The sequence below is a fragment of the Conger conger genome, chromosome 17, assembly GCF_963514075.1.
Source record: "Conger conger chromosome 17, fConCon1.1, whole genome shotgun sequence".
Classification (NCBI taxonomy): Eukaryota; Metazoa; Chordata; class Actinopteri; order Anguilliformes; family Congridae; genus Conger; species Conger conger.
Window position 1 is genome coordinate 11,722,211 of NC_083776.1, and position 25,247 is coordinate 11,747,457.

Consider the following 25,247-nt stretch of genomic DNA (forward strand, 5'->3'; position numbering starts at 1 on the left):
TTCATATCGGTGATATGAAGGCAGAGCACAGCCATATTTGTTTAGTACGAGATTGTTATTTGAAGCTGAAATGTGCTATATATTTAAATTTGCGTTGAGAAATATATGTAATAATGCATGGAAATGCAAAAATATACCAACTGCAGCTTTGGTCCCCTTGTACCGAAACAGTATTACAGTAAGCACAAATGACTATATGCTGTCAACATATGCATCAACGTTTAATGTCCACATTAAAGCCAAGCATCAACGATAAAGGTGAGGGAACAGGGGACTCGAATCATTAACCTCACCTCACACGGGAGAGGCGGATCGGTGCGTCTGCAGCGCCATGGTAACCAGGCGCCCCAGCTGCACAAAGCTTTTAATTCATTTCCTCTTCTCTGATTTTATTCCATCTCACTGACCGCCGCAGACGTCTGTCTGCAAAGAAATAGCTGCGACCAATCTGCTTAGAATCACAACAAGGTTAAATTCACATCGTGGCAACAAGAAAGATTAAAACGGTACGCCAGACAGGAAGATTAAATTTACACCATTGCAGAAGGAGGCTCAACACGGTTGGCACGAGAGGATTGCATTCACATTCCAATGCACAAATTACAAAACGCAACACTGAGCTACAGTAATTTGTGCCATTAAAAATCTGGGAATGAGATCAAACAATAGGCCTTCATGATTAGTAGGATCCTGCAGGTAACCATAGAAACCTGCCCATATACTATCTCCCATCAATCTCAGTGGATTGACACGAGCCATGAACAAACTTTCGTGTTTATCTGAAGAGTTTCATCCTAAGACCCATTAAATGTAGGGCAGACAGGCAGGTCTAAGCGATGCAACACGGGGGGGGGGGGGCGCATCTGTGTGACTGACTAATTTGATCACGGAGAAGCATGCTGCATTGCAGTGTGTTTGTGACAGGGTCCCACATCCTCTGCCATGATGTGTAACAATGGGGGAGATGCACATAACAGTGGGAAGGAAGCTTGCCAGAGTACAGTAAAGGCATGCAAGAGCACGAGACATGCATGCAGCAACAGCACAAGACATGCACGAGCAACAGCACGAGACATGCATGCAGCAACAGCACGAGACATGCATGAGCAACAGCACAAGACATGCACGAGCAACAGCACGAGACATGCATGCAGCAACAGCACGAGACATGCATGCAGCAACAGCACGAGACATGCATGCAGCAACAGCACGAGACATGCATGAGCAACAGCACGAGACATGCATGAGCAACAGCACGAGACATGCATGAGCAACAGCATGAGACATGCATGCAGCAACAGCACGAGACATGCATGCAGCAACAGCACGAGACATGCATGAGCAACAGCACGAGACATGCATGAGCAACAGCACGAGACGTGCATGAGCAACAGCATGAGACATGCATGCAGCAACAGCACGAGACATGCATGCAGCAACAGCATGAGATATGCATGCAGCAACAGCACGAGACATGCATGCAGCAACAGCACGAGACATGTATGAGCAACAGCACGAGACATGCATGCAGCAACAACACAAGACATGCATGAGCAACAGCACAAGACATGCACGAGCAACAGCACGAGACATGCATGAGCAACAGCAGAAGACCTGGACATTTTTTATCCAAAGTGACATACAATTGATTTGACTAAGCAGGGGACAATCCTTCGGAGCAATGTGGGGGTTAAGTGCCTTGCTCAGTGGTCCAACAGAGGTGTAGATCTTATTATGGTTAGACCGGGGATTGAACCACCAACCATCCGGGTCTCAGTCATATACCTTAACCACTAGACTTCAGGCCGCCCCTGTTATTCACTGTTATTCATGACTGCAGCCTCCCCATTTTATGGAATGACATGAATGACATAGTTTCTCAACCTTTTATGGAAATGACTCAACCCCCTCACCCCCAAGAGACTAAGGGTCCGTGGCAGGGTCCGATCCAGGAGGATTGGGGAAATCTGGGGCTACGACTACTGCTTAAGTATGCACACACACACACACACCTGCGTTTCAGTACCTAATCAGCCCAGGGCTTAAAAGTGTGCTTCTTTCCACAGTAGGCTTCTGAGACCGGAATCGGCACACAGAGCGAGAGACTGAAACACAGCTGAAAAGCTGTCACGGTGTGGGTGTGGGTTTTGGTTTATATCGTCTGTGTTATTGAGTTCATTATTTTTGCTCAGATCCCGTGAGGGTTTAATGTAAACAGCAGTCTCTCTTTCTCTCTGAGAACCAGAATCATCGCATCATGACGTCCCTCCAAAAGGTGTTGCCGGGCACGTGACAGGCTCGGTTTAAACCACGGCGATAGCCAATGGGTCCGTTGCCATGGGAGAGGAGGCCAAAGCAGGGCCTGCTCTCCTGCACCCCAGTGTGTTGGCGTAATTGCCACCATTTTAGATGGAAAACACAGGATGTGAAAATCACAGAGCAGGGGCCCTTTAACATCAAACGCAGCGACCGACTGTTTGCTCTGATGCTGGCTGCCTGGGAACATAGCTTTGCCTCCATCTCTGCCTGCAAGGCTCCCAATGTAAATGTAAATGTAAATGCAGAACTGTACAAATCAGACACATAGCACAGAAGATTCGACAGTGTCCCTGTATTTATTTTCTTGGGATGCAAATTAGTTTCCTTTCTTTAACTGGGTTCTTTCTTCTGCCATGGATAAAATGAACAGAGAGAACCTCCCTTGTGATCCATTTTTAGTGCATTTCCAGGACGGCCCGCGCATAGCTCGCCTGGTGACAGCTCGAAACATTAAAATGGCTTATAAACTGGCTCTGTCGAGTCTACTATATTACTGACTGCATTAGCTTCACTGGAAATGTAAACTAAATTCTTCACTCTGAGAACTCTTATTCATCCCCACTAAAGAGCAAACAGACACGTGAAAAAGTTGGAGCCAATGCAAACTACCATTCAGATTTAACACACAAAACTTTCAGCGCTCACAAGTTCACTAAGGGGAAGACTGAGTATTGAAGTTTGTGTAATAAATGTATGTCCCTTTCTATTACATTAGCTTAACTGCAACAAATGGGTAATTCAGCTACCTCCAATACTCATTCTAAAACAGCATAGCATCAGACAATTAGTTGAAGATCAATGTTAAAGTGAATATATCCAACTGCAAAATCCACAAACCACATGAATCATAACGTCAAAAAGATTTTCTCATTCATTCAACTTCATACAGTTCTTCACTTGTACAGTTTTTGCAGATTTTCCCCAAGGGATAATGGAATAACTTCCAGCAGGAAATTGGGATCTTTGGCAATGTCACTGCCCAAATGCTGCAGTTTTGTAGACTTGTTCCATCAGAAAATTGAGGGTAAATGGATTCATTTCTCAAATGTCCTTGCTTTGTTAACAAATTGGACCACACACAACATGGGTTAAACAACTTTCAGATTCTTAAAGGACTCCCCCCAGTGGAAGTGCACAAATATCTTTAATGGACTGGCAAGCCTTGTGGCAACAGATTTAATCAACATACAAATAAAAATTAAAACACAAAATTGCATCCCAAGGAAGGATAATTAATCAGAGCTAATAGCTATAAATGCCATCAATATACAGCATACTGTATGTGATCTAGTATATGCAAAAACAAAAGTAATAATCCATTTCAGTAATGTAGACTTAGATGGTTAATTAATTGCCGCCTATGAAGATACCATTTCAGTCTCATACACAGGACCATAATTGAATTAATAAAAAATAAGAATACCATACTGTGAAAAACACCTTTTTATAGCATCGTGCAAAAATAACATTCTCAGTTCATTATCATCATGCGTGATAATGATTATTAACATATATAAAAAACTAAAGAGCTCTGGAACAAAGTCTTATAGACAGTTAAAATTAGTTTTAACCTGGACCGAAGCAATGGCAAGAGGAAAGTGTGGAGAAAGAGAGGAACTGCTCATGATCAAATACACCCCACCTTTGTGAAACATGGCGGAGGTATTGTTATGGCCTCGGCATGTATGGCTGCCACTGTAACTGACCCTCTTGTTGTCAGTAATGTCTCCAAGCACTCAGCAACCAAGGAGATTTTCAGCGCCAAAGAGCGGAATGTTCTAGAAAGGCTATGCCAATCACTCGGCTTGGATTCAATTAAACATGTATTTCACTGAAATTTTCCATAAGGCAGCTCCAATATTTTCTATGTGCAAAGTGTCATATTTGTGCAAGAATTGTTGAGGGGCCAGTATTTATGAAATGAATTGTGCCAGAACAAAGCGGTCTTACATAAGATTATAAGCGTGCTTTACCCGCGAATGTTCCGGCTTCCGTTCATGCCAGAGCCATGGCGGAACATTCTGGTAAATCTTACTGACCTGCCAAGTTTACAGAATGTCATACATGGAAAGCAGACTCCCATTTCTGCTCACAGTTTTTGTTTTAACCCAGCAGTAACACACCTGATTATACTAATGAACTAATCCTGTTCTTTAATCAAGACCTTGATGAGTAGAATCAGCGGTCTTAGTCCTGTGGTAAAACAACAGCCTGCAGACACACCGGCCCTTTCTGGATGAGATTGGACACCCCTGGCGTAAGCTCATGGGGAAACCATACATATTTTCAGCAAAGATTTTTGTTTTGATTGATAAATGATATGAATGAACTGGACATGCTAGAACTGGGGAAGCCATTGCTAGACAGACAAGGTAAGCCATAAGGTGGCTATCCTGTGAGAATTGTTTTAGCTCCGATTATTCACTGCTATACATGAAATCTAGCTCATTAGCTAATTCTAAGGCACATTGATGTGGAAACTGAAATGTTGATTAATGTGCACTGTACATTTCAGTAAATGAATACATTTCAGTGCTTACTTCTAAAAGAGGGGGGAAAAAAAGGCATTTAATATCATGGCAATTTTGCATGAGGAGAGAAGCTTGCTTGCTGCCAGGAAGTGTGGCTGGAGAGTAATTGGCCAAGTGACCTGATGTCCTTTGTCTGTGATTTACTTTGTTAAGCTTAGAGCTCATGGATACTTGCATTATTCACACCTACCTGAAGAGACTCAACTATTCACAATACAATATGACCCTTATTTATTAAACATGCTACAAAGCATTTTTGACGCTGCTGGCCATAATGGAACTTTTAATTTAGGTTTAAATAAATTATCTGAGGAAAATAATGTCACAGCAAAGATGAAATAGAAACAAAGTGTACAGTATTGATAATATATATATATATATATATATATATATATATATATATACATATATATACACACTCAGTGAGCACTTTATTAGGTACTTATTTTTTAGACTTATTGGTATTCCGCTGCTGTAGCCACTTAGAGTTATGATGCGTTGTGTGTTCAGAGATGCTCTTCTGCATACCACTGCTGTCATGTGTGGTTATTTGTGTTACTGTCACCTTCAACCAGTCTGGCCATTCTCCTCTGACCACTCTCATTAACAAGGTGTTTCTGCTCGCATAACTGCTGCTCACTGGATGTTTTTTGTTTTTCACACCACTCTCTGCAAACTCTAGAGATTGTTCTGCATGAAAATCCCAGGAGATCAGCAGTTTCTGAGATACTCAGACCACCCTGTCTGGCACCAACAATCATTCCACGGTCAAAGTGGATCAAACTTAGATCATATTTTTCCCCATTCTGATGGTCGATGTGAACATTAACTCAAGCTCCTGACCCATATCTGCATGATTTTAAGCATTGCACTGCTGCCACACAATTGGCTGATTAGATAATCGCATGAGCAAGTAGGTGTACAGGGCTACCTAATAAATTGCTCACCGAGTGTATATACAGCCATCCACATACACCCAGATAACTTATCGGTGCCTGTTTTACTTCATTTTTAAAGTATTACATTTGCATGCACCTTTCTCTTGAGACATTTGATTGGATGAATTAGATAATAGCTTTTACAGTGTGCTCTATGGCCTTGATGCCCTGATGTCAACATAGATTTTGGCCTTACCAACCTATTCAATTTTGGCCTAACAAAGGCCAAAGTGTCTTTGCCCTACAATTCAGAAATTTGAGGTATCATCAAAATATAAACAAGGGAGTGAGGCATTTTGCATTTAGACCCCCTTTCCCTTCTCCTAATGAGATGTTCTGACAGGACGTTAGCCCAAATAGCTGCTATAAATAAATGGATTCAGCCACAACACCAGAACAGCACGCTCCCAACGCCTGATGAGCGATCTGTCTTGTCACCTCAGTCATGATAGCAAGCAGATTCGTAAGGCTGGCTGACTGTACACGTAGGCTTGTTGTTCACAGACGCGTGTTGGGCATTAACCCTGACAGGGGCTCAAAGTGCAAAAGGTAGAGCATGAACGCCTGAACCGTAATGCAAAAACAAGCCAACCTGGGCCTGGCCCCACAAAGCAGGATCACAGAGTTATTTGAATAACTGCAATGAGTTAAGCCTGGGACAATCTAAAATCTGGACCATGGACAAGTAAAAAGAGCTGTTCCAGATTTTACTCACTGCAGTTATGCAACTAACTTGCTAATCCTGCTTAGTGGGAAAAGTTGCCTTGTTAATGTTCAAAACACGTGTACACTATAACCGGGCAATGTTCCTGAATCTGACTTCATCCGATAGTAGGTCTCCAAGCCCACTGTGATATACAGTAGCACAGGGCCATGATTAAGACATGCTGTGAATAACCCCCACCTCAATTTCTTTCTGGCCTGGGGCTTTAAGAGATACTGTCGTTGTTAACATTATTATTATTATTTTTAAAATATATATATTAGCACCTTTGTGACTGAATAAGTAAAACAGTCAGACAATATACAGATGCAAAAATGTTTGCGTTGGTGGGGTGATAAATTACAAAATTATATTGTACATTTATAGCAATTAGTAATCAGTGGACGAGTAAACAAAGAAACCGCATCACATAATGTTCCTACTGCTAAATATGGAATGCAGTGCTTCGCAGAAATTGGACTTTACAATGCCTTGTATTGTGACCAAATATAAGAAGGCAAGGTTGTTTTGTGTTGCGCTGAGTTTTGTACTGCCGGACTTGCATCCAGTTTTATGTTTTAGATGGAGACCTTTTATGATACGATTACATGCTTTAGTCCACTTCAAAGAAAGATCTATTTCACTCACTTTGGTGTTCTTCACTTCTTTGACTATTAACGTGTGAAGGGGTGTCCCCTATAGGCAGACTTTAGTAGAGCAGTTTTCAGTGAGAGAGAGAGAGAGAGAGAGAGAGAGAGAGAGAGAGAGAGAGAGAGAGAGAGAGAGAGAGAGAGAGAGAGAGAGAACAAGGTAATACAACAGAATATGGTATGTTGCACGCAAACATAACTGTTTAAGGAATTAAATCAGCATGAGAAATACTTTCTACCAAATGTATGCAAAAACTATATTGATTAGGAGACACTTATTAATGCATTATAAAGGTTTTCTGTTGCACTGCTTTCTCTGGAAATGTTGTATATTATGCATTATTTTTGCACAAGACAATCTAGAGTAATGCGTTGATGTCGCTTCAGCACATTGATTCAGACTACCTCCTTGCAGCAAGGACGTGGATCCGCGTGATGAAAGGGTGCGTTAACTCCAAAAGATTCAAGCGAGCCACACGCTGCGCCAATCACGAGCGGTCCGGCTCAACAGAGAGGAAAAAATAAAACAAATCTTCTGGCTCTGTCTGGGGTGCTGAAGCGGTCTCTATCCGTGGTGCTAAAACATATCAGAACGACGCTCACACATCACAGAGGAGGTCTGTTCAAATGAACTAAGCTTCTGTTATCTGGTCGACTTGCTCTAGTCGGATTGATTCGGGGCTTTTTCACCCAGTACAGCAGTTTACTTGGCAGCGGCGCTGTAGGACACTGAGGCGCTGTGCTCTCCTCTGTCCGTAAACGGATTAGTCTGCGGGCTAACAGTGCGGTCTACCGAGACCTGGTAACTTTGCTGGATTGTGCTTCAAAGGGATGCTGATTTTCCCGTCTGACCACTTCTTCTAAAACTAGGACTTGTATCATCAACAATGTTTTCGCTTTTTAGAAATTAATAGTTGGATGTTTTCTTTCTGAACACATCTTCAAGATCTGGAAGTTGGTTGGAAGAATGGTTACAACGGATCATTGAGCGAACTGATAACCAGGAGTACAAATTGCATGCAGTGCTTATGCCGGCTCGATTCTCTGATTCGTGGGGGTGAAGCGCTGGAATAGTCATGGTTCTTACCAAGTTACAGGTTATGGAAACTGTCTTTCTCATATTGCTTACTAGACGTTATCGGTGTGCACATCCATTATTCTATTAACGTCACTTCATTTCTTCATCAAATGATTCATTTTTATTGTTCTGAAGTCTGATAACCTTTTGCCAAATGGTTAGACTGGAACTGAGGATCGGTTATACACCAGACATACAAGGTTTATTTGAACTACAACAATGAGTAAGCTAATGTTGTTACTACGCGGTAAGTAAAAACACATGCTATCCCATTGGTTTTATAGTGTCATGCAAGAGTTTGCAATTTCACTTAAAAGCAATTGCAAACTTTTTCAGGACACTACGTATATTTGTTGTCAGTGTCATTTTTAAAACGTTTCCAATCAAATACGATTATGTTATGTAATCATGTGTGTTCATATTGCTGTTTCACAAGACTTAAGATTTTCCATATCACGCAGTGAGCAGTGCTCCCTCCTGTATTTAAGAAGCTAGAATCAAATTCTCAGCATTTGGTCTTTGACGTGCAATCATTTCGGAGAAAGGCCAATTGGCATATTAACGAAATAGATGTCATTTGCTCAAGCCTGCAGGCTGAAAAGAAAAATGAACACAGAGACTTAACCTTTTGGCAGTCATGCACCTGTTGACTGGATGGCTTGAATAACTATGTAGGCTACACCTCAATTTGGCCATATGCTATATCTCAAGCCCCTAAATATTATCATCAATAATATTGACATTATACATGTAAAAATGTATAATGTCAATATTAGTTAAATTCGAATTAGTAGCAGAAATGACAACACTTTTATTGTATTATTTAATTTGAGAAATACTACTACTACTGCTACCACCACTGCTACTAGTACTAAGAATGAAAGAAATAGAATAAAAAGAATAATAAAGAATAATAAATCAACAACATGCATTTTACCTTGCAGTACCATCTGTTGGTAGAGCAATTAGCCCGCTTCACAGTCCCTAAATACACTGAGTGTGAATATACTGTTGTTTAGGGATTTAGCTTGTTTGTTGCTGTTGTGTGCATAACCAAATCCCGGTGAAATTCAGAGACATATGCTGTTTATATTCACTACAGTCTAATACCTGCTTTCTTTTGTGATAATTTCATGCTACTAGCGAATATATTTATGCATTTAATCAACAGCATCCCATTTGTTTGGTATGAATTACAGTGAAGTGATGTGACGTTTCAAATGTGGATGCTTTCAGTACACGTCCCAGTCTGGGGGAAATTGCGTGCAAAGACAACTGAGGTAATCTCTCCAAATACTGCGGAAATCATCTCTCCAAATGTGTAAAGACAACTAATTCCTTCTCTCTAAATGTGCAAAGACGACTGACACCACTCCCCAGAGTACATGAAACACTCGAGCCCCTGTCCCTGAATGCACAGGAGTGTAGCAGGGCAGGATGGACCCTTTCGTTCCAGTGACCTGCGTAGTACTCCTCCTGGCCCTGAACCTAGCCGTGTCTCCGGCCTCCCTCGGCCCTGAGGATTACCCCGCGGACGAGGCCGAGCCGGGGGCCGGCAACGACGTCCTCTTCGACGACTACCGCGGGAAGGGGTGCGTGGACGACAGCGGCTTCGTGTACGCACTCGGGGAGCGCTTCTTCCCCGGGCACTCCAACTGCCCCTGCATGTGCACCGATGACGGCCCAGTGTGCGACCAGCCCGACTGCCCCAAAATACACCCCCGCTGCACCAAAGTGGAACATAACGGCTGCTGCCCCGAGTGCAAGGAGATAAAGAACCTGTGCGAATACCGGGGAAAGACCTACAAAGTGCTGGAGGAGTTTAAGGTAGGGCCAGATTACATTACATTACATTAATGGCATTGGGCAGACGCTCTTAGCCAGAGTGAGGTACAGTTGATTAGACTAAGCTGGAGACAATCGTCCCCTGGAGCAATGCAGGGTTAAGGGCCTTGCTCAAGGGCCCAACAGTTTTGCGTGTCCCAAGGGCCCGACCTTGCGTGTCCCAGTCATGTACCGTAAGCACTATCCTACAGGCCACCCCCGGATTGCTTTTACCCGAGTAATGTACCTGTTAACGCACTTTGGAGTGAACAAAAGACGAGTTTGTGAGACCAGGCCTATGCTGCTGTTCTTAACGCAGGGGACCATGGATTGTAGATTAAATGTCAGAATGTCTGACATCTTCCCCAAGGGTCATGATGTTGAGTGCAGAAGACATTATATCAGTGAAATGTGTCATGAAATTGAAAAGTGTACTGGCTGTACGCTCGCATAGCAGGTACTGTATGCCATCTGACTAGTTACAGGCAGACAGGGCATGGGTCTCTTCATACCTGTACGACATGGAGAATATGACACCTATGGCATTTCATTTCGGCAATATGAAAAATAGAGGGAGAAGGCAGGAAATTCTTATGCTTGATTTCATCAAATAAGCGTCTTGTTTCCACCGTTTTCTTATTTCATGGTTCCTTTGTTTTTAGCAATCATCATACTTTAGGCTGTATATATGGGGCTCAGTAAATCTTTCTTTCAGGCAAGGAGTGCCCTGAATAATGCGTTGCAAACACTCACGCATTGCACAATATAACATGCAAATGGGGCCAAATGATTGGACACAATGTTGCCTTATTTCCCCATTACTAAAGTAACCTTCCCTCATAATTCAAGAACAGCAGCTGGGCAGTCTTTCTGGAAACAGGCAGGATAAATATATCTGATTAATGGAAACTCTCTGTGCATAGTAATTACATGATTCATTCCATTTCAACGGGCACGCTACGAGATGCTGGTTTAAATTTAGGCCTATCACAGCAAATCAGCTGCTCAAACGGTTCGCAGCGTATGGATAATTGTTGGTGTGACATGAACGATTGCTGCATGCGCCCAGTTTCTTGGAATGTTTTCATTCTTGTCGTGGTGGTGCTCCATCATGTTATTAGACAATAACAGAGTCATCAACATCGTTGAACCAAAGTTTCCGGTCATTTCCTTCTGGTTTGGGTACATATTGGACATGAGCTTCTAAAAGACAGCTAAAACTAATACTTTTCTTTCTGTTTTTATACTTTTAATGACAATACAACATGTAATTTGAAGTTGCTGTCCAGAGTGTTGTGCATCATAAGCATGCATGTGATTAATTTAAACCCAGGTGAGATATGTGCTGAAGAAGTCTGAGGGTGTTTGGACATGCTATGCACACCAGATCACGCACAGATTTCTATGCTCCACAATTTCCACATGCAATACTGTAATCTGATGTTAATGAAGTAACAGTAGACCGTAATTCAGCAACCAAATGTCATGGATTATAAGGCTTTTTAGTGGTCCACCATGAGCCCACACTTTCACCAATTAGGAACCTATTGAACAGAAGTCCATGACGTGTTGGGGAATGTCTTCAAACTTCATTACTTTGAATCTAGGTATGGGTACTTCTACTTTCAACGCAAAAAGGCATGATTCAGGGCTACCTTTTAAACCATTTTTTATAAACAGCAACGCAGAAAATGAAACTAATATTTGACCCTGTATTTGCCAGTAGGGCATTTATTGAAAACAAAATCGTTTTAGTGTATGCATTTGTTGATATTTTATGAATGGGTATAGGTAACCCCTATGAGCTGTGGGAAGAATTCCCTATTTGGAGGACAATCATTTATAAATCTATCCATCCATCCTATCCATCCATTCATCTCAGCTCCCAGCTCTCATCTCCAGGATATTCAATTGATCACCAAATTCATTTCACACAGTTGTAGGAATTGTAGGTTTGACTTGAATGACAGTGGCAGTCAAAACTAAAAGGTCTAGTGATAGCAGCTGAGATGGGAGATTAATGATAAATATCAATGAGATGTTATCAACCTATGCAAGATCCCATACATTACAGTAATGTAACGGGGAAATGAGATAAACAAGGGAAAAAATCCCAGAATAAAATACATAATGGAGGTGGAGATGGAGAGGTGGAGGTATTGCCTGAAACAGCTGACAAAAAAGGAGAGGAGGCAGGAGGCATTTTATATGCATGGGAAAAAATGATTAGTGGCCAATTGATGGCCACATAACTAATCCCATGATATGACATCATGATATAGACATGCGCTCATGTACTGTCTGTTCAGCAGCTACTGTACTGCAGCCTGCAGTGGATGCTGGGTGATGGTAACAGTTAATAACTATATTCAGGAGGAGCGGGTCCTTTTGGCAAACCCTTGTATAGGTAGATTCAGAGGATGGAACGTTTCCTTACCTATGCCATCAGTCAGCAGTGCCGTGATAATATTCTTGGATGTGGTCACATTCACACGTTGCATCTGGAGGGCTTTTAGGCTGCTTCCTGGATCTGCTGATACAGTGAGACAGCTTCCCATTGAGGTATGCAGGGAGAGAGGCATACAATATTGCTGTAAAAGATACACAAAGCTAGACTAAGTAAAATATAAATAGATTAAGTAAATATGGAATAAAATCAATAATTAAATTACGTCTGCGAATATGTGTGCTTATGCTGCAGAATTTTGCCATGCTCCCAGGCAGGCTAGAGGAGAACGTGCTAGCAGTGGCTAGTGTAGGTCCCGTTCCAGCGTCACTAAACTAATGCTAGCTATGCTGTAACTTTGCAGCATATGGCAGCGAAGTGGGAGTTTTTTTCCATTGGATATGTCAGTCGAGCATACTTGCGACTGTCTGACTGGTATGAATGTAGCAATTGCTGTATTTTTCTTGAAAAAAAAAAAGGTATGATTCTGACAGCCTGTGGCACAATGTTATAAAGCTACCAATATAGCTTTATAACATTTTACAAATATATCAAATTGTTCTATTGGTGCATGAGCTTTGCCATATTGGGGGTTTACACAGGGTTGAGAACGAAGGAGGAGACATTTCTGATTGTAAAGAGAGGAGCAAAGTAAGGAAAGAAATCCTGCAGTACGCCCTTAAAGATTCTCACTACCCCGACTGACTATTGGCTCAGTTTCATATGAGGGAGGCCAGGAGGCTTGTGGGTTCAGAGCCTTGTTCATTCAGACGAAGAACCAATAATCTCCGCGGTCAGAGCTGGGATTCTGGGTACATAATCAACCTCGCGCCATGCCCAGTTGTTTCATAGACCCCTTCGGGCCTGGCAGAAGTGTGACACAGCGATAGAGGAATTCCCAGATGTCCTATGTACTTTATGTCTTGTAATATAAGTGAGTTCTAGACTTTGGAGGCTAAAACAGCATCAATTAGGTTCCAAAGAGCATTGCCATTCTGATTTTATTCAATATTGCCTTGGTGGTAAGGTGCAGCAAAATTACATTACATTACATTACATTAATGGCATTTGGCAGACGCTCTTATCCAGAGCGACGTACAACAAAGTGCATACCTATAACCAGGGATAAGTGCGCTGAAAGACCCTAGAGGGAAGTACAATTTCAAATGCTACCTGCACAACAAAGATAAGGACAAACAAACAAACAAACAAACAAACAAAGCAAAAGTATGACCAAACCCCTTAACTAGCCAAACACTGCTTACCTAGCCAAACTAAAAATACTGATACACAAAAATGTAAATCACAGAAAGACAACAATTAAGGTTCACAGGGAGGTAGGGAGGGACGGGGAGAGGTGCTGCTTGAAGAGGTGCGTCTCAGCTTGCGCTTGAAAATGCCACTGAAACACTGATCAGCCATTTAAAGCCATGGCACCTGGGCTGTGCTGTGTGTGTGTGTGAGTGTGTGTAAATTTCACAAAATAACTAAGCATATTGTGTCAAACATCATTATTTTGTTTGGTCCAAATGGGTCTGTGTTACATTTGGCGTGATTGTGGATAGCCATGGGATTATTCTGGGCTTTCAGTCAAGATCAGAAGAATCATTTCCTTTGCAGTCTCCACTAATCAAATAGCCCACTGTTCTGTTGGATTTAACCTTACGCCCTAAGGTCAAACTAATTAAACCCTGGATATTGATGTGCACGTTCATTAGTGACAATCAACAGGAGCCAAGATGGAGTACACGTAGCAGTTACACAGCAGAGACACAGAGCATGCTATGCAGGCTTATGAGAACATTCCAGCAATTCCAGTAACCCATCTTTGCGCTTCCTACAGTAGCAGTGACAGTAGCCCTTAGTTCCTTGAAGATGAGAGGACCCAATATGAACACCCATTAAAAATGTATGCTGTATAAATAAAACATTTTAAAGTTATGTACCTCTTTTACCTGATAATGCGTTTCAGTATTTCTTTCTTCCTTTAAAAAAAAAAAATAGAATCTTCACTTCATTCCAGTACACAAATCAGATAATAAGGCAATGTAAAGTCGGGTAATTTCGAGCAGTGAATATTTTACAGTACAGAATCATATGTGAAGTGTTGCAGAACCAACTGTATAACACTCTGGCTGGGAATAGCTGCGGACCAGAAAAGTGATTTGATTTATTGAAAAGCTCTATCATTTCCCTTGTTTAGCCGACTCTGGTGATAAATACATTCAGTTACGACCTCTCATTCATTTTATGGGTTGTACAAAACAATTAAATGGCCCTTCATTTAATAATTATATGAGTAGGGGTGTTCCGTGGGCCTCTGTATTAAAATGGCACATTAAAGTTTTATGCTGTCTAGGTCATACTGGCAATTATTTTTCGCAGGATCTGGCTTGAGGAATGCTGTAATGCCGTCTATAGCTGCCATAAACGATACTCTTATTTGTTCGTTGAGAAACACTGCTTCAGATGCATCTCACAGAGGGTATGTCAGGCCCTGAAACCCTGACAGCTTGCTCAGATGCTCTCTGAAGCTGAACGGAACAGCAATGGACATGGCAACGCTAATGACGTCCACACAAACATCACCCCTGCAGCAGATATACTGGTTGTGTAGCTGAACTCTCTAGAAAACTTCTTGCTGTTAAACAGTCTGATTAAAATTCCCCATTTTTAAGTCTATTGGCAATACAAAAACTACAAAAAGTGATTTGCATGGGAAAATAAAGAAAAAAGAAAAAAGCACATTGACCAAATCTGGCATTAAGTGTTTTGAGTGTTATGAGGGAAAATGGCAGCTCCCAGCCTAGCCCCATCTCTCCCCTCTCTGTGTGGGTCATAGCAGAAGCAGTTAATGACCTTTCAGGTTCACAGCCACTCCGACTCTCCAGAGACAGACTCCGTAGGGTTAGCCTCTCAGTAGTCTGGTCCACACTGTGGCTTCCTCACCAGATTTCACAGAGCAGAAAATTCATGCACGCACAGTGTGAATCCAAAATATGCTTATTGTACTGATACACAACCAAACTATCACTTTAATAGTCAATGTGAACTTGTGTCTGCATCTGTATGTATAAATGAATTCATACATAGCACACACACACTGTACATTTGTCACTCCACGGTGACTTCACTGTCAATTCCTGATTACGTTTAAGAGGGAATTGCTCTTGCTCTTAAAAGGATTCCAAAATAGTTTTGCTTAAATTGAATTAAGTTTCTACTATTGCAAAGGAAACCTAATTTGGTTGAAAGGCTGAACGTTTTTTTTTCTTTTTTCTTTTTTTTGTAACATTAACCAAAATTACCCCCATGGTTCTTACCCTTGATATTCCCCGATCTCTTCTCTACATTCACTGATGGTGGTGCTACAGTAAGATGCCTCCTGGATGTTGTTGATGCTTTCACTGCACTGCATGGGAATCCAGGTCTCATATTTTACATTGTGACATCATGACTAACCCACAACCCTACCCCCAGAGACACAACAAGCAGGAACACATACATGGTGAATTGACTGCATTTTAAAAAAGCGATTTTACCCAAAGGGCTTTACAAATTATGCATCTCATTCATGCATTCACACACACACACACACTCACACACACACACACACACACACACACTAGTGTGTCTTGATGTCTTGATCAGGGACACTTCAACACACCCAGGGTGGGGGATTGAATCGACAATCCTATGACTGCCAGATGACGACTCTTACCGCCTGAGGTAATGTCGCCCTAAATCTTTTACATGGCCCCACCATGAGTAACCCCCAACCCTACAGTCAGGGACACACCCTGCAAAACCAGGGGCACATATTTTACACACCCACCATCATGACCAATCCCCAAATCCACCTTACAGGACACAACCATACAAAACCAGGAGCACATTTTTTACATCATGACTCAGCTTAGCATCTGGGTCACCCCCTGTCACTCTGCACAGGGGGGGGTTGATTACCTCCACCTATCATGTTAAACTGGTTCCTCCAAGATGTTGAACAACATCAGTAAAACCAAGGAGGACACCACCAGACCACTGAAGCACACCCCCCTCTACTTCTGCCCCTACCTTGTCCCCTTCACCGCCCTTGGAGAACTCGCATGACTTTGCCGTCTAATGAGCGAGGGAGACCGCAAGCAACAACACACCCAAATACACCGGGGTTGTAGTGCAACGTATTAAAAATGAATGAAGTTACATTTTTTATGGGCTGAGCGGTTGCTCCGGGGGCCTGTAAGTTGCCAGAGCTGCAGGTCCAGCCGGGAATAGACTAGAGAGCTCACTGCACTGTGGGCTCTGACTGACAAGAGCCACCGACAGAGGCATGCTATCTCTCCCAGTCACCCAGAAGCACAGCATCAAAGTGCCAATGTGCAAAGCATTACAGGAAAACAATTTACACAGGGAAGGAGTACACTTTCACTTTACTGGCACTTAACAGACGCTTGTATGCAGAGCGACACATAATGCAAACAAAGATCAGAGCAATTCCCTCGATGGAGAAATACAGTCACAAGGGGGGGACAGCAAGTTAGTGATGAGAGCAATTCCTGGGCAATGCCGTCAAAGAGAGAAGCTAGTGCTACCTACAGTAGGGAAGAATAGTTACAAATATATCACCATCTACTACAAAAACTACTACCATACATGGTAGCATATTATATTGACTGTATCAGATAATGTAAAAGACTGATTTCATCCCATTTTTGTAACCTTGAGAAGCATGGCGTGAAATCTGAAATCACCAGTGCTAATCCCACAGACTGATCCCACTACACAAAAGTGTCATTTAGGTGAGACTGCAAGATTTCTGTTTTTAAAGACCCTCTCTGGTGCACTGAATAATAGCTTTAATAGTTTCAGGCTCAGTGCTGAGAGCCAAGCCATCCTGCCGTTCAGAGTTATCAAATGCACCCAGAATGTGGCCTGATATCAAGTCTATTTGCCCTGTGGAATTGATCAGAAGTCTCTCCTCAAGCTGATAATGCCCTAAAGAAACAGCAAACACAGCGTAAAACAAAGAACAGAGGTTCTTGTGTTTTGTGTGTTTTACTGGAGGCTCAGTGCTGTGGTTTGGTTTCTCAGTGTGTGGGTTAGAGTCTCCATGTGCAGTGGTTTAATATTTCATTGCTGTGGTTTAGTATTTCAGTGCTGTGGTTTAGTATTTCAGTGTCGTGGTTTAGCGTCAGTGCGGTAGATGAGTATTTCATTGCTGTGGTTTAGCATTTCAATGCTGTGGTTTAACATTTCAGTGCTGTGGTTTAACATTTCAGTACTGTGGTTTAGCATTTCAGTACTGTGATTTTGTATTCCAGTGGTGTGGTTTAGTATCAGTGTCGTGGTTTAGCATTTCAGTGCTGTCGTTTAGCATTTCAGTGCTGTCGTTTAGCATTTCAGTGCTGTGGTTTAACATTTCAGTGTTGTGATTTAGTATTTCAGTACTGTGGTTTAGTATTTCAGTGCCGTGGTTTAACATTTCAGTGTTGCGATTTAGTATTTCAGTGCAGTGATTTAGTATTTCAGTACTGTGGTTTAGTATTTCAGTGCCGTGGTTTAACATTTCAGTGTTGCGATTTAGTATTTCAGTGCAGTGATTTAGTATTTCAGTACTGTGGTTTAGCATTTCATTGCTGTGGTTTAGCATTTCATTGCTGTGGTTTAGCATTTCAGTGGTGTGTTTTAGCATTTCAGTGCTGTGGTTTAGTATTTCAGTGCTGTGGTTTAGGGTTAGGGTGCTGCACTTGCTCTCGCTGTATATCTTGACTCATCACCAGTGTGAGTGTCACTGTTCTTCAGCCAGACGGCCAGCGCAGACTAAATTCTGAGGAGCCATTGAGATCATTGGCATTCTCCCTGCATCTGGGCACTTCGCTAAATATAGTAGAGACATAATGCCTCTCTTGAGATTGCTGGCCCTTTAGATTTTCACCGCATGGTCAGATAAGATTAAAAGACAAATTTCATCCGCCTGGACAGAAAAGCATATAAATGCAGAATCCAGATATTTCTCTGAGCCTTAGCCGTTGCCTACAGTACAAAACTGCTCTGTTATTATGCAGCAGAATGTATGCTATGGATCAATATGGCACAGGCAGGCTTGCAGTCGCACTCCAAATTCTCCCCCAGGGCACCTGCAGGTTTAGCGGCTGAAGAGTTGCTTCTCCTCCATTTCTTGTCAACTGAAGTGTGACCCAAAGGTCCTGCAAACTTATGACCATGTAATTTGTGTCAGGGGAAAAAAAGCTGAATCCTCACAAACAAAAGTTTTAGAAACAGATGCAAAAATTGGAATGTAAGTAACAATAAACAAGAATTCAAATTTGATTCCCCAAATCTTTTCATTAGATTTAGAAAACTCCCGCCTCACCCTCCCAAGTGAGGAGATTGAATTATTCACTGGTACCTTCAAAGAGTGATTAATGTGCTTGTTTTTCACTGTTGGGTGTCGCTAATTACCCAAGCTAACTCACTACACCTACAGTACTACAGTATATTAGCAAAGTTTGTTTACATACTGTATAACTTCTTATATACAGTATATTTGTTGTATACTAATTTTAATGGCAGTCCAATCATTCCTCAATCCCAAAGCAAAGTCAAGGTACATGTATCCAAAAAAAAAAGTAAAAAAAATAATAATAATAACAAAAAAAATAACAAAAAAAAAATGTTTTCAATCATCTGTAATGAGGAAGGAAGACATTTTTGCCCAAATTATGTGGGCTCGCCCCACCAGGGGCCCATTTGAGACTGTGTTCAGTTACATACAGGCTGCAGGGCCCTTATGAGACAGACTGTGTTCACTTACATCGAGGCTGCAGGGGCCCAGCTGAGACAGACTATGGTCACTTACATACAGGCTACAGGGGCCCATTTGAGTCAGGCTCTGTTTACTCACACGGAAACTGCAGGGGGCCAGAAGACCCCATGAGTCAGGCTTTCTGTTTGGAATAATTGGCGTGTTTAGCATCATGGGCCCCAGAGAGCTATGTTTACAGTGGAAACAGCTTGGATAATGATTATGGCTGCAGTTCTCCAAGCGCTCTGGGTAAAATAAGATAACCCTGTATTGAACTATTTATGAATAAATGAAGAGAACTGCCCAAGCCTGCAGAGAGACATTGTTTTACAAAAGGTGTTACAGGATTACATTGACTGTCTTTAAGTGCTGGTTTTTGTTGGCATTTCTTATTCAGAACATACTTTCCAAGGGCACCTTTTAATGGGAATGGTTTCTTTATTGTACATTACTTGTTGTGGGCATTTTGTGTTCATATGGAAAATGACTCCATGTAACAGCATTGCACAAGTAGCAATTACATTAGACGACATACAGTGAACACACTTTCGGGTGCGTACACTTATGGCTGCCAATCCTCGGCACCTGCGTACACAAGACTGAATGTAACCAGGAGCCAAAATGGCCTCTTTAGATGGATCATTGCTGCAGTATCCTGCTATTAATATATATATATATATATATATGTTCCATTCCCCTCTGAATAAAGCCATAAATAAAGCATAAGTATTCATTGGAGGAAAAGTGCAGGAAAGTGAGGACACAGCCTAGGGGAAACGGGGGACAGACTGTTTAATGTGCTGCTGCCTGCAGCCTCAGCAGCAGTAGCTGGAGGATTGGGTCCAGTAAAAATAGAGAAATAATTACAAGGGAAAACAAAAGCTGAACCGCACAAAATGACAGGTTGGATGCCGTCCGAGCCACAAGCGCTGTTTTACATTTTACAGCTTCTCAGAGAATACTGATGAACTTGTACATCATACCGGACACAATAACCGGTGGTTTCCCCACCAAGTGTCTAATTAATCACAAAAGGGCCCTTTGTAACAGGCTGAAGGTTTCTTTTCGGGTTTAGAACAAACATATGTTTGTGGCATTGTTTGTGTATATTGGTTTGAGATGCAAATTCAAAGCTCAAAGATTGTTTCTGAGCGGAACCTACGGTAAATCCATCCGTCGCTCTCAGCCGCCCGAAACTCCCCCGATACTCCCCCGTTTCTCCCTCCTCCCCAGCCGTCTGCGTGCGAGTGGTGTCGGTGTGAGCCCAGTAAGGAGGTGCACTGCGTGGTGGCCGACTGCGCCGTCCCGGAGTGCGTCAACCCCGTCTACGAGCCGGAGCAGTGCTGCCCCATCTGCAAGAACGGTGAGGTCACTTCCTGCTCCACACCACCAGGGAGGCCAAGCAAAGCCAAATGGAAAACATTAACACCAGTATTAAATAACCAGTATACCAGTGATAAAGAGAAGTATATCAGTGATAAATAATCAGTCCAATCTTAGAATTTTTTTGGGGGGGGGACTTTTAAATGTATTATTAAGTAGCATTTAAAAAAAAACCTGCTCTGTGACCTTTTCATTTTGTTCAGAGGAGTACTAAGATCCCATCAATCTTAGGAGTTTCAAAAGGCTTATCGTCAGTAGGCTGAGAATTTGTGCGCCAGTTCTCCTGAACCAAAGAAGATCTTGCATCACCTTGATTTTACGTGTGACCTTACCTTTAGGATCTCCTGATTTAAGTGTACTTTAAGGGATTTCTTAAAGATATGGACCCTAAGCCCTGTATCAGAGTGGCAGTGATTTTAAAGCAATCCCCTAAACTCCATAAGAGCATCACGTAGGGCAGGAGAAACCCAGCTGATGAATTATGAATGAGAACAGGCACTGTGGTTCAGCCGGCAGAATGCACAAACCGGTCAGCGGCTTAAAAGTTGGGGTTGTTTTTCAGACAAATAAAAACAAGAATACTTCAGTTACAATAAGAGCTCTTCAAATTCATTACGTTGAAGTACATGGACATATCAGAAAGGTTTGATGCTGAACAATATCCGAGTGATTTTCTTTGTTTTATAAATTCTTGAGACGGTCAGTACAGCCGACATCAGGGCCTTGGAGCAGGTGCTCCCCTGCAGTGTAGATGGGCTGACGGAATGGAGACGGTTTAGAAATTCAGAGAGGACTTCATTAGGGTCCATTTCCTCCCCGTGTCCCTGTGGCTTCTCTGCCAGGTGGCTCGTTATGCCACTACACTGGCTTTCTGTGTCGGGACTTGCCCCGTAGTCTGGTGGCAAATCCTGCCCGCTGCACTGCCAGGTCTGGCTGGCAGCGTCACAGGGCAGTGCATGTCTGGCTGTAGCATCACCCAGAGGAGAGGGGGCCAGGGAGGGAGGGCTTCGGTCTGCACGGCTGTCCCGGCCTCATCCCTCACCAGGGCCCTCCGCCCGTCCGCTGGGGGCCTGCAGCCCATCTGCTCCAGCTGCGCAGCCAGCGCTCTCCATTCACAGCGCTGCTCAGCAGGCGGAGCGCAGAACGGGAAGGAGCTCCAGCTGGAGGACAGAGCCTCTCAAACCGAGGCAGAACGGGGCACGAAGGAGCCAGGCCTAAAAATACTACTGAACATTCTAAATTAGGAGAAAGGGAAGATGGAAGATGGAAGAAAATATCGCACAGCTGCTTTTTCTTCCTGTCGGTGTGCTGCGCGCGCCCCCGAGCTCGACAGGAGCCCTAGGGTTTGTATTAAAGCAAGCACTTTTGAAATATAAAGTTCTCTCTAGCTTTTTGGATTTTCTTGGGATAAATATTGGTTAGAGATGCTCACTACCCCATTAAAAGGGGCAGATGGCCAGGTTGACAGGTGATGTGAGTCTGATGGCAGAGCGGAGGGTAAAAGATGCTTACTTCAGCCAGAAGTGATTAGTGACAGACACTGTCCGGACAAAAAAATGCTGAGGTATTGCAACACAAACTGTTCTGCAGCAGGAAGCAGACTCCAGTTTAATTACATTATATTATTTATTTTATTACGTTATTTATTTACTTAGTGGACACTTTTTTTTCTTGAAACATGAGTGGATCATTGAATATTTATAACCATCACACTCCTTTGTCCAAAGATTTATTCATCCATTTGGAAGTAGTTACAATAATTTGTCAATCTCAAGAATGTACTGTATACTGGCTTCATCTTTTAAAGTGAGCACTGAGACAACTAAATCAAAGTTTTCAAAAGTGGCAGCATTGTCATGAAGTTTGGCCACCCCCTGCCCAGACTCAACTGCAACTAGCATGACACATTGGGAGCATGAACTGAAGGATACATACTGTACAAACATTTAATCACCAAAAATGTGTATTCCGACATAGCAACAAGATAAACAAGATAAAATAGACCAAAGGTATCCCAAAATAGAAAAATAATTATACCACATCATTCTACTATCATATGTGTCTGTGATTAAATATGGAATCCATATGCAATCTTACCATTGGTTTTACACATAGATTTAATTTAGCAGTATGAATGCATCTTTAGAAGCACCAATCAAATAATCGACAGCCAGTGGAACATATGCCTGCACATCCAACCAAAAACCAAGAAAATACAGTGTCCAATCATGAGGGTCAGGCTGATGGGACCTCAGTACTGGGTTGTGCCCCGTAAGTTTGTTCAAACTAGGAAGCACAGATTTTAGTTGTATTAATATCCTTCTCGCTCTATTTTTTTATTATTATTTATTTATTTACCAGGCCCAAATTGCTTTGCCGGTTCAACGATCATCCCAGCGGGTATCGAGGTGAAGGTGGACGGATGCACCATCTGCCGGTGCCACATGGGGGACTGGTGGAAACCAGCCCAATGCCTGCGCAGGGAGTGCCTGAACGGACACGCGTCGCCGTAGCAACCCGCCGGCAAGCCAGGGCGGAGCTACGGCGTGATGTCGTCACGGCTACCCAGAGCCTAAGCCAGGTGTGGGCGTGGCTGGCTGGAGCACAGTCCAGTGGAGATCTGAGACTGCCACGAGCTGGGATTGGCCTAACGGACGCAGGAAATGCAGCACCTTCACACCGCGGCATTGGTTTTTATTTCCTTCTATAACTTTTATTGTTATTACTTGTTTATGCTGCTCGCACAGACAGATTGTGTGGACATTTGGGTTTCAGCACACGGCGCTTGCATTGTTTGAGAAAGGCCAATACCATCTACAGCCATCTGCCTAGACTGTAGCCATGAAGAGTAATACAAAGAATAATAAAATAACTGAGAAAATGTACAAAACAACAAGAGAGGGTGAGTAAAGCAATGTTAATGGAATTCTGGGTAAACTCAATCTATTTACTCACATCCAGTGTGTCCAGAGGGATTTCTGCCCAAAATGTACCGAAAAATGTAGATTCATTTCCAAAGACATTACGTTAAATCACCTCTGGGTAATACAATACAGTATCTCCACAACTGTAGACTAATTCTCCAACTGCAGCGCATTAAGAGGTTACTTCTGTACCCGACCACATCAGGTACAACTCTTAGTGTCCACTAGAAGATGGTGTACAATTGTAGATGCAAGGCAACACCACTGAGCCGAAAACCTAAGAGGGGTAAAGCGATGTTACTCAAAAGCCACTGCTCTGAAGCTCAGAGGAGTAAAGGGGAGGACAAGAGGGATGGAAGGAGGGAGAACAGAAGGAAGGGTAGAGATGAAGAGTGGGAAGGAAGATGATGAAAGAAACTGAATGAATAGGGGTCTGGTGCTAATTACACAGGAAGGGGACACAGGGGCTGTCCTGTGGGGATTAAGGCATGATGGGTAATAAGGAGCGTTATCACATCAAGGCTGTGCACATACAGTGCCTCTGCCTGAGAGTATCACACCTGGATTGGAGGAGCTGGATTGGCCATGGGAAAAGGCCTGTGCATACCCAAAGTGTATCCTCTGAAATACAACCCCAAAAACCCGGCATTTGCCAACACACTAATGCAGACTAACTGTTTTAACTGCACTTTCTTTCTTTTTTTGGTCAAGAAAATAGCTAGAATTCTAAGCAACTGGAAAGTATCCTACAGTTCAGTCTGTTTTCATTTCCCTTAATCAGGCATTTATCTGATAAATGAGTGTTTTAAGCTTACAGCAGACACCGGTGCAAGAGAAAGCAAAAGAGACAGTGTGTGCAGAGTCAGGATCCATGCATCACACTGACCTCAATAAGTACCACCCCTTCATCACTGGCCATTAGATAGATGCCCAGCTTGTACCACCCATTCCAATCCCGTGTCAAAAGCCCACACATCAACTCTCCGTGTGCCAGCAAGCCATTGATCTTACAACACCTGAGAGCTGAAGAGAATCTATACACTCTATTTGCTTAACTTTACCAAACACATCCAATTCACTGCCTGTGTATAATTTTACAATTGCATTGTGTTCATTTTCTGCATGGAATTCTAAACTGAGTCAGGTCCTACATAAATGCTACGTAAATCACGAAGACAAGCATACCGTAAAGCCATGCTCCCAAACCCCACCTATAGAATGACAGGTACAATACACTATTAATTCAGGACAGAAAACCACAGATTCAATGTGATTAATCACAGGCATTTTGTCCCAGAATGGACTCTTAATGGAGAATCTTTTAGATCAGCCCCGCCCCCATTGGTGATGGATGGAGAGTGTAATGTTGAAGGGCTTGAGGTATCAGCACTGAGAAATAAATTCAAGAAGATTCCTCACAATTCCCTAAAGACTCACTCTCTCCCCACAATACCCTAAAGACTCACTCTCTCCCCACAGTTCCCTAAAGACTCACTCCCTCCCCACAGTTCCCTAAAGACTCACTCCCTCCCCACAGTAGCCTAAAGACTCACTCCCTCCCCACAGTACCCTAAAGACTCACTCCCTCCCCACAGTACCCTAAAGACTCACTCTCTCCCCACAGTTCCCTAAAGACTCACTTT

The 25,247-nt window shown here is 42.7% G+C and overlaps 1 protein-coding gene and 1 long non-coding RNA gene across 3 annotated transcripts in view; one reads left to right on the forward strand and one right to left on the reverse strand.

Moving 5' to 3' along the window:
• The window catches only part of LOC133116962 (uncharacterized), a 70,471-nt gene that overhangs the window by 18,548 nt on the left and 26,676 nt on the right, over positions 1-25,247 (reverse strand). The window contains exon 2 of one of the 2 annotated variants that reach the window (XR_009705913.1): positions 12,481-12,576. This is a non-coding gene — a long non-coding RNA (uncharacterized LOC133116962). Of the gene's footprint in view, positions 1-12,480; positions 12,635-25,247 lie in introns of both variants that reach the window. The other variant, XR_009705912.1, reaches the window with a different exon arrangement.
• LOC133116961 (von Willebrand factor C domain-containing protein 2-like) lies at positions 8,364-25,196 on the forward strand. Its single transcript, XM_061226999.1, has 4 exons — positions 8,364-8,466; positions 9,419-10,046; positions 20,531-20,660; positions 23,042-25,196. Exons 2-4 carry the CDS (start codon positions 9,657-9,659, stop codon positions 23,191-23,193), a joined length of 672 nt encoding a protein of 223 aa, XP_061082983.1. The 5' UTR covers positions 8,364-8,466; positions 9,419-9,656; the 3' UTR covers positions 23,194-25,196.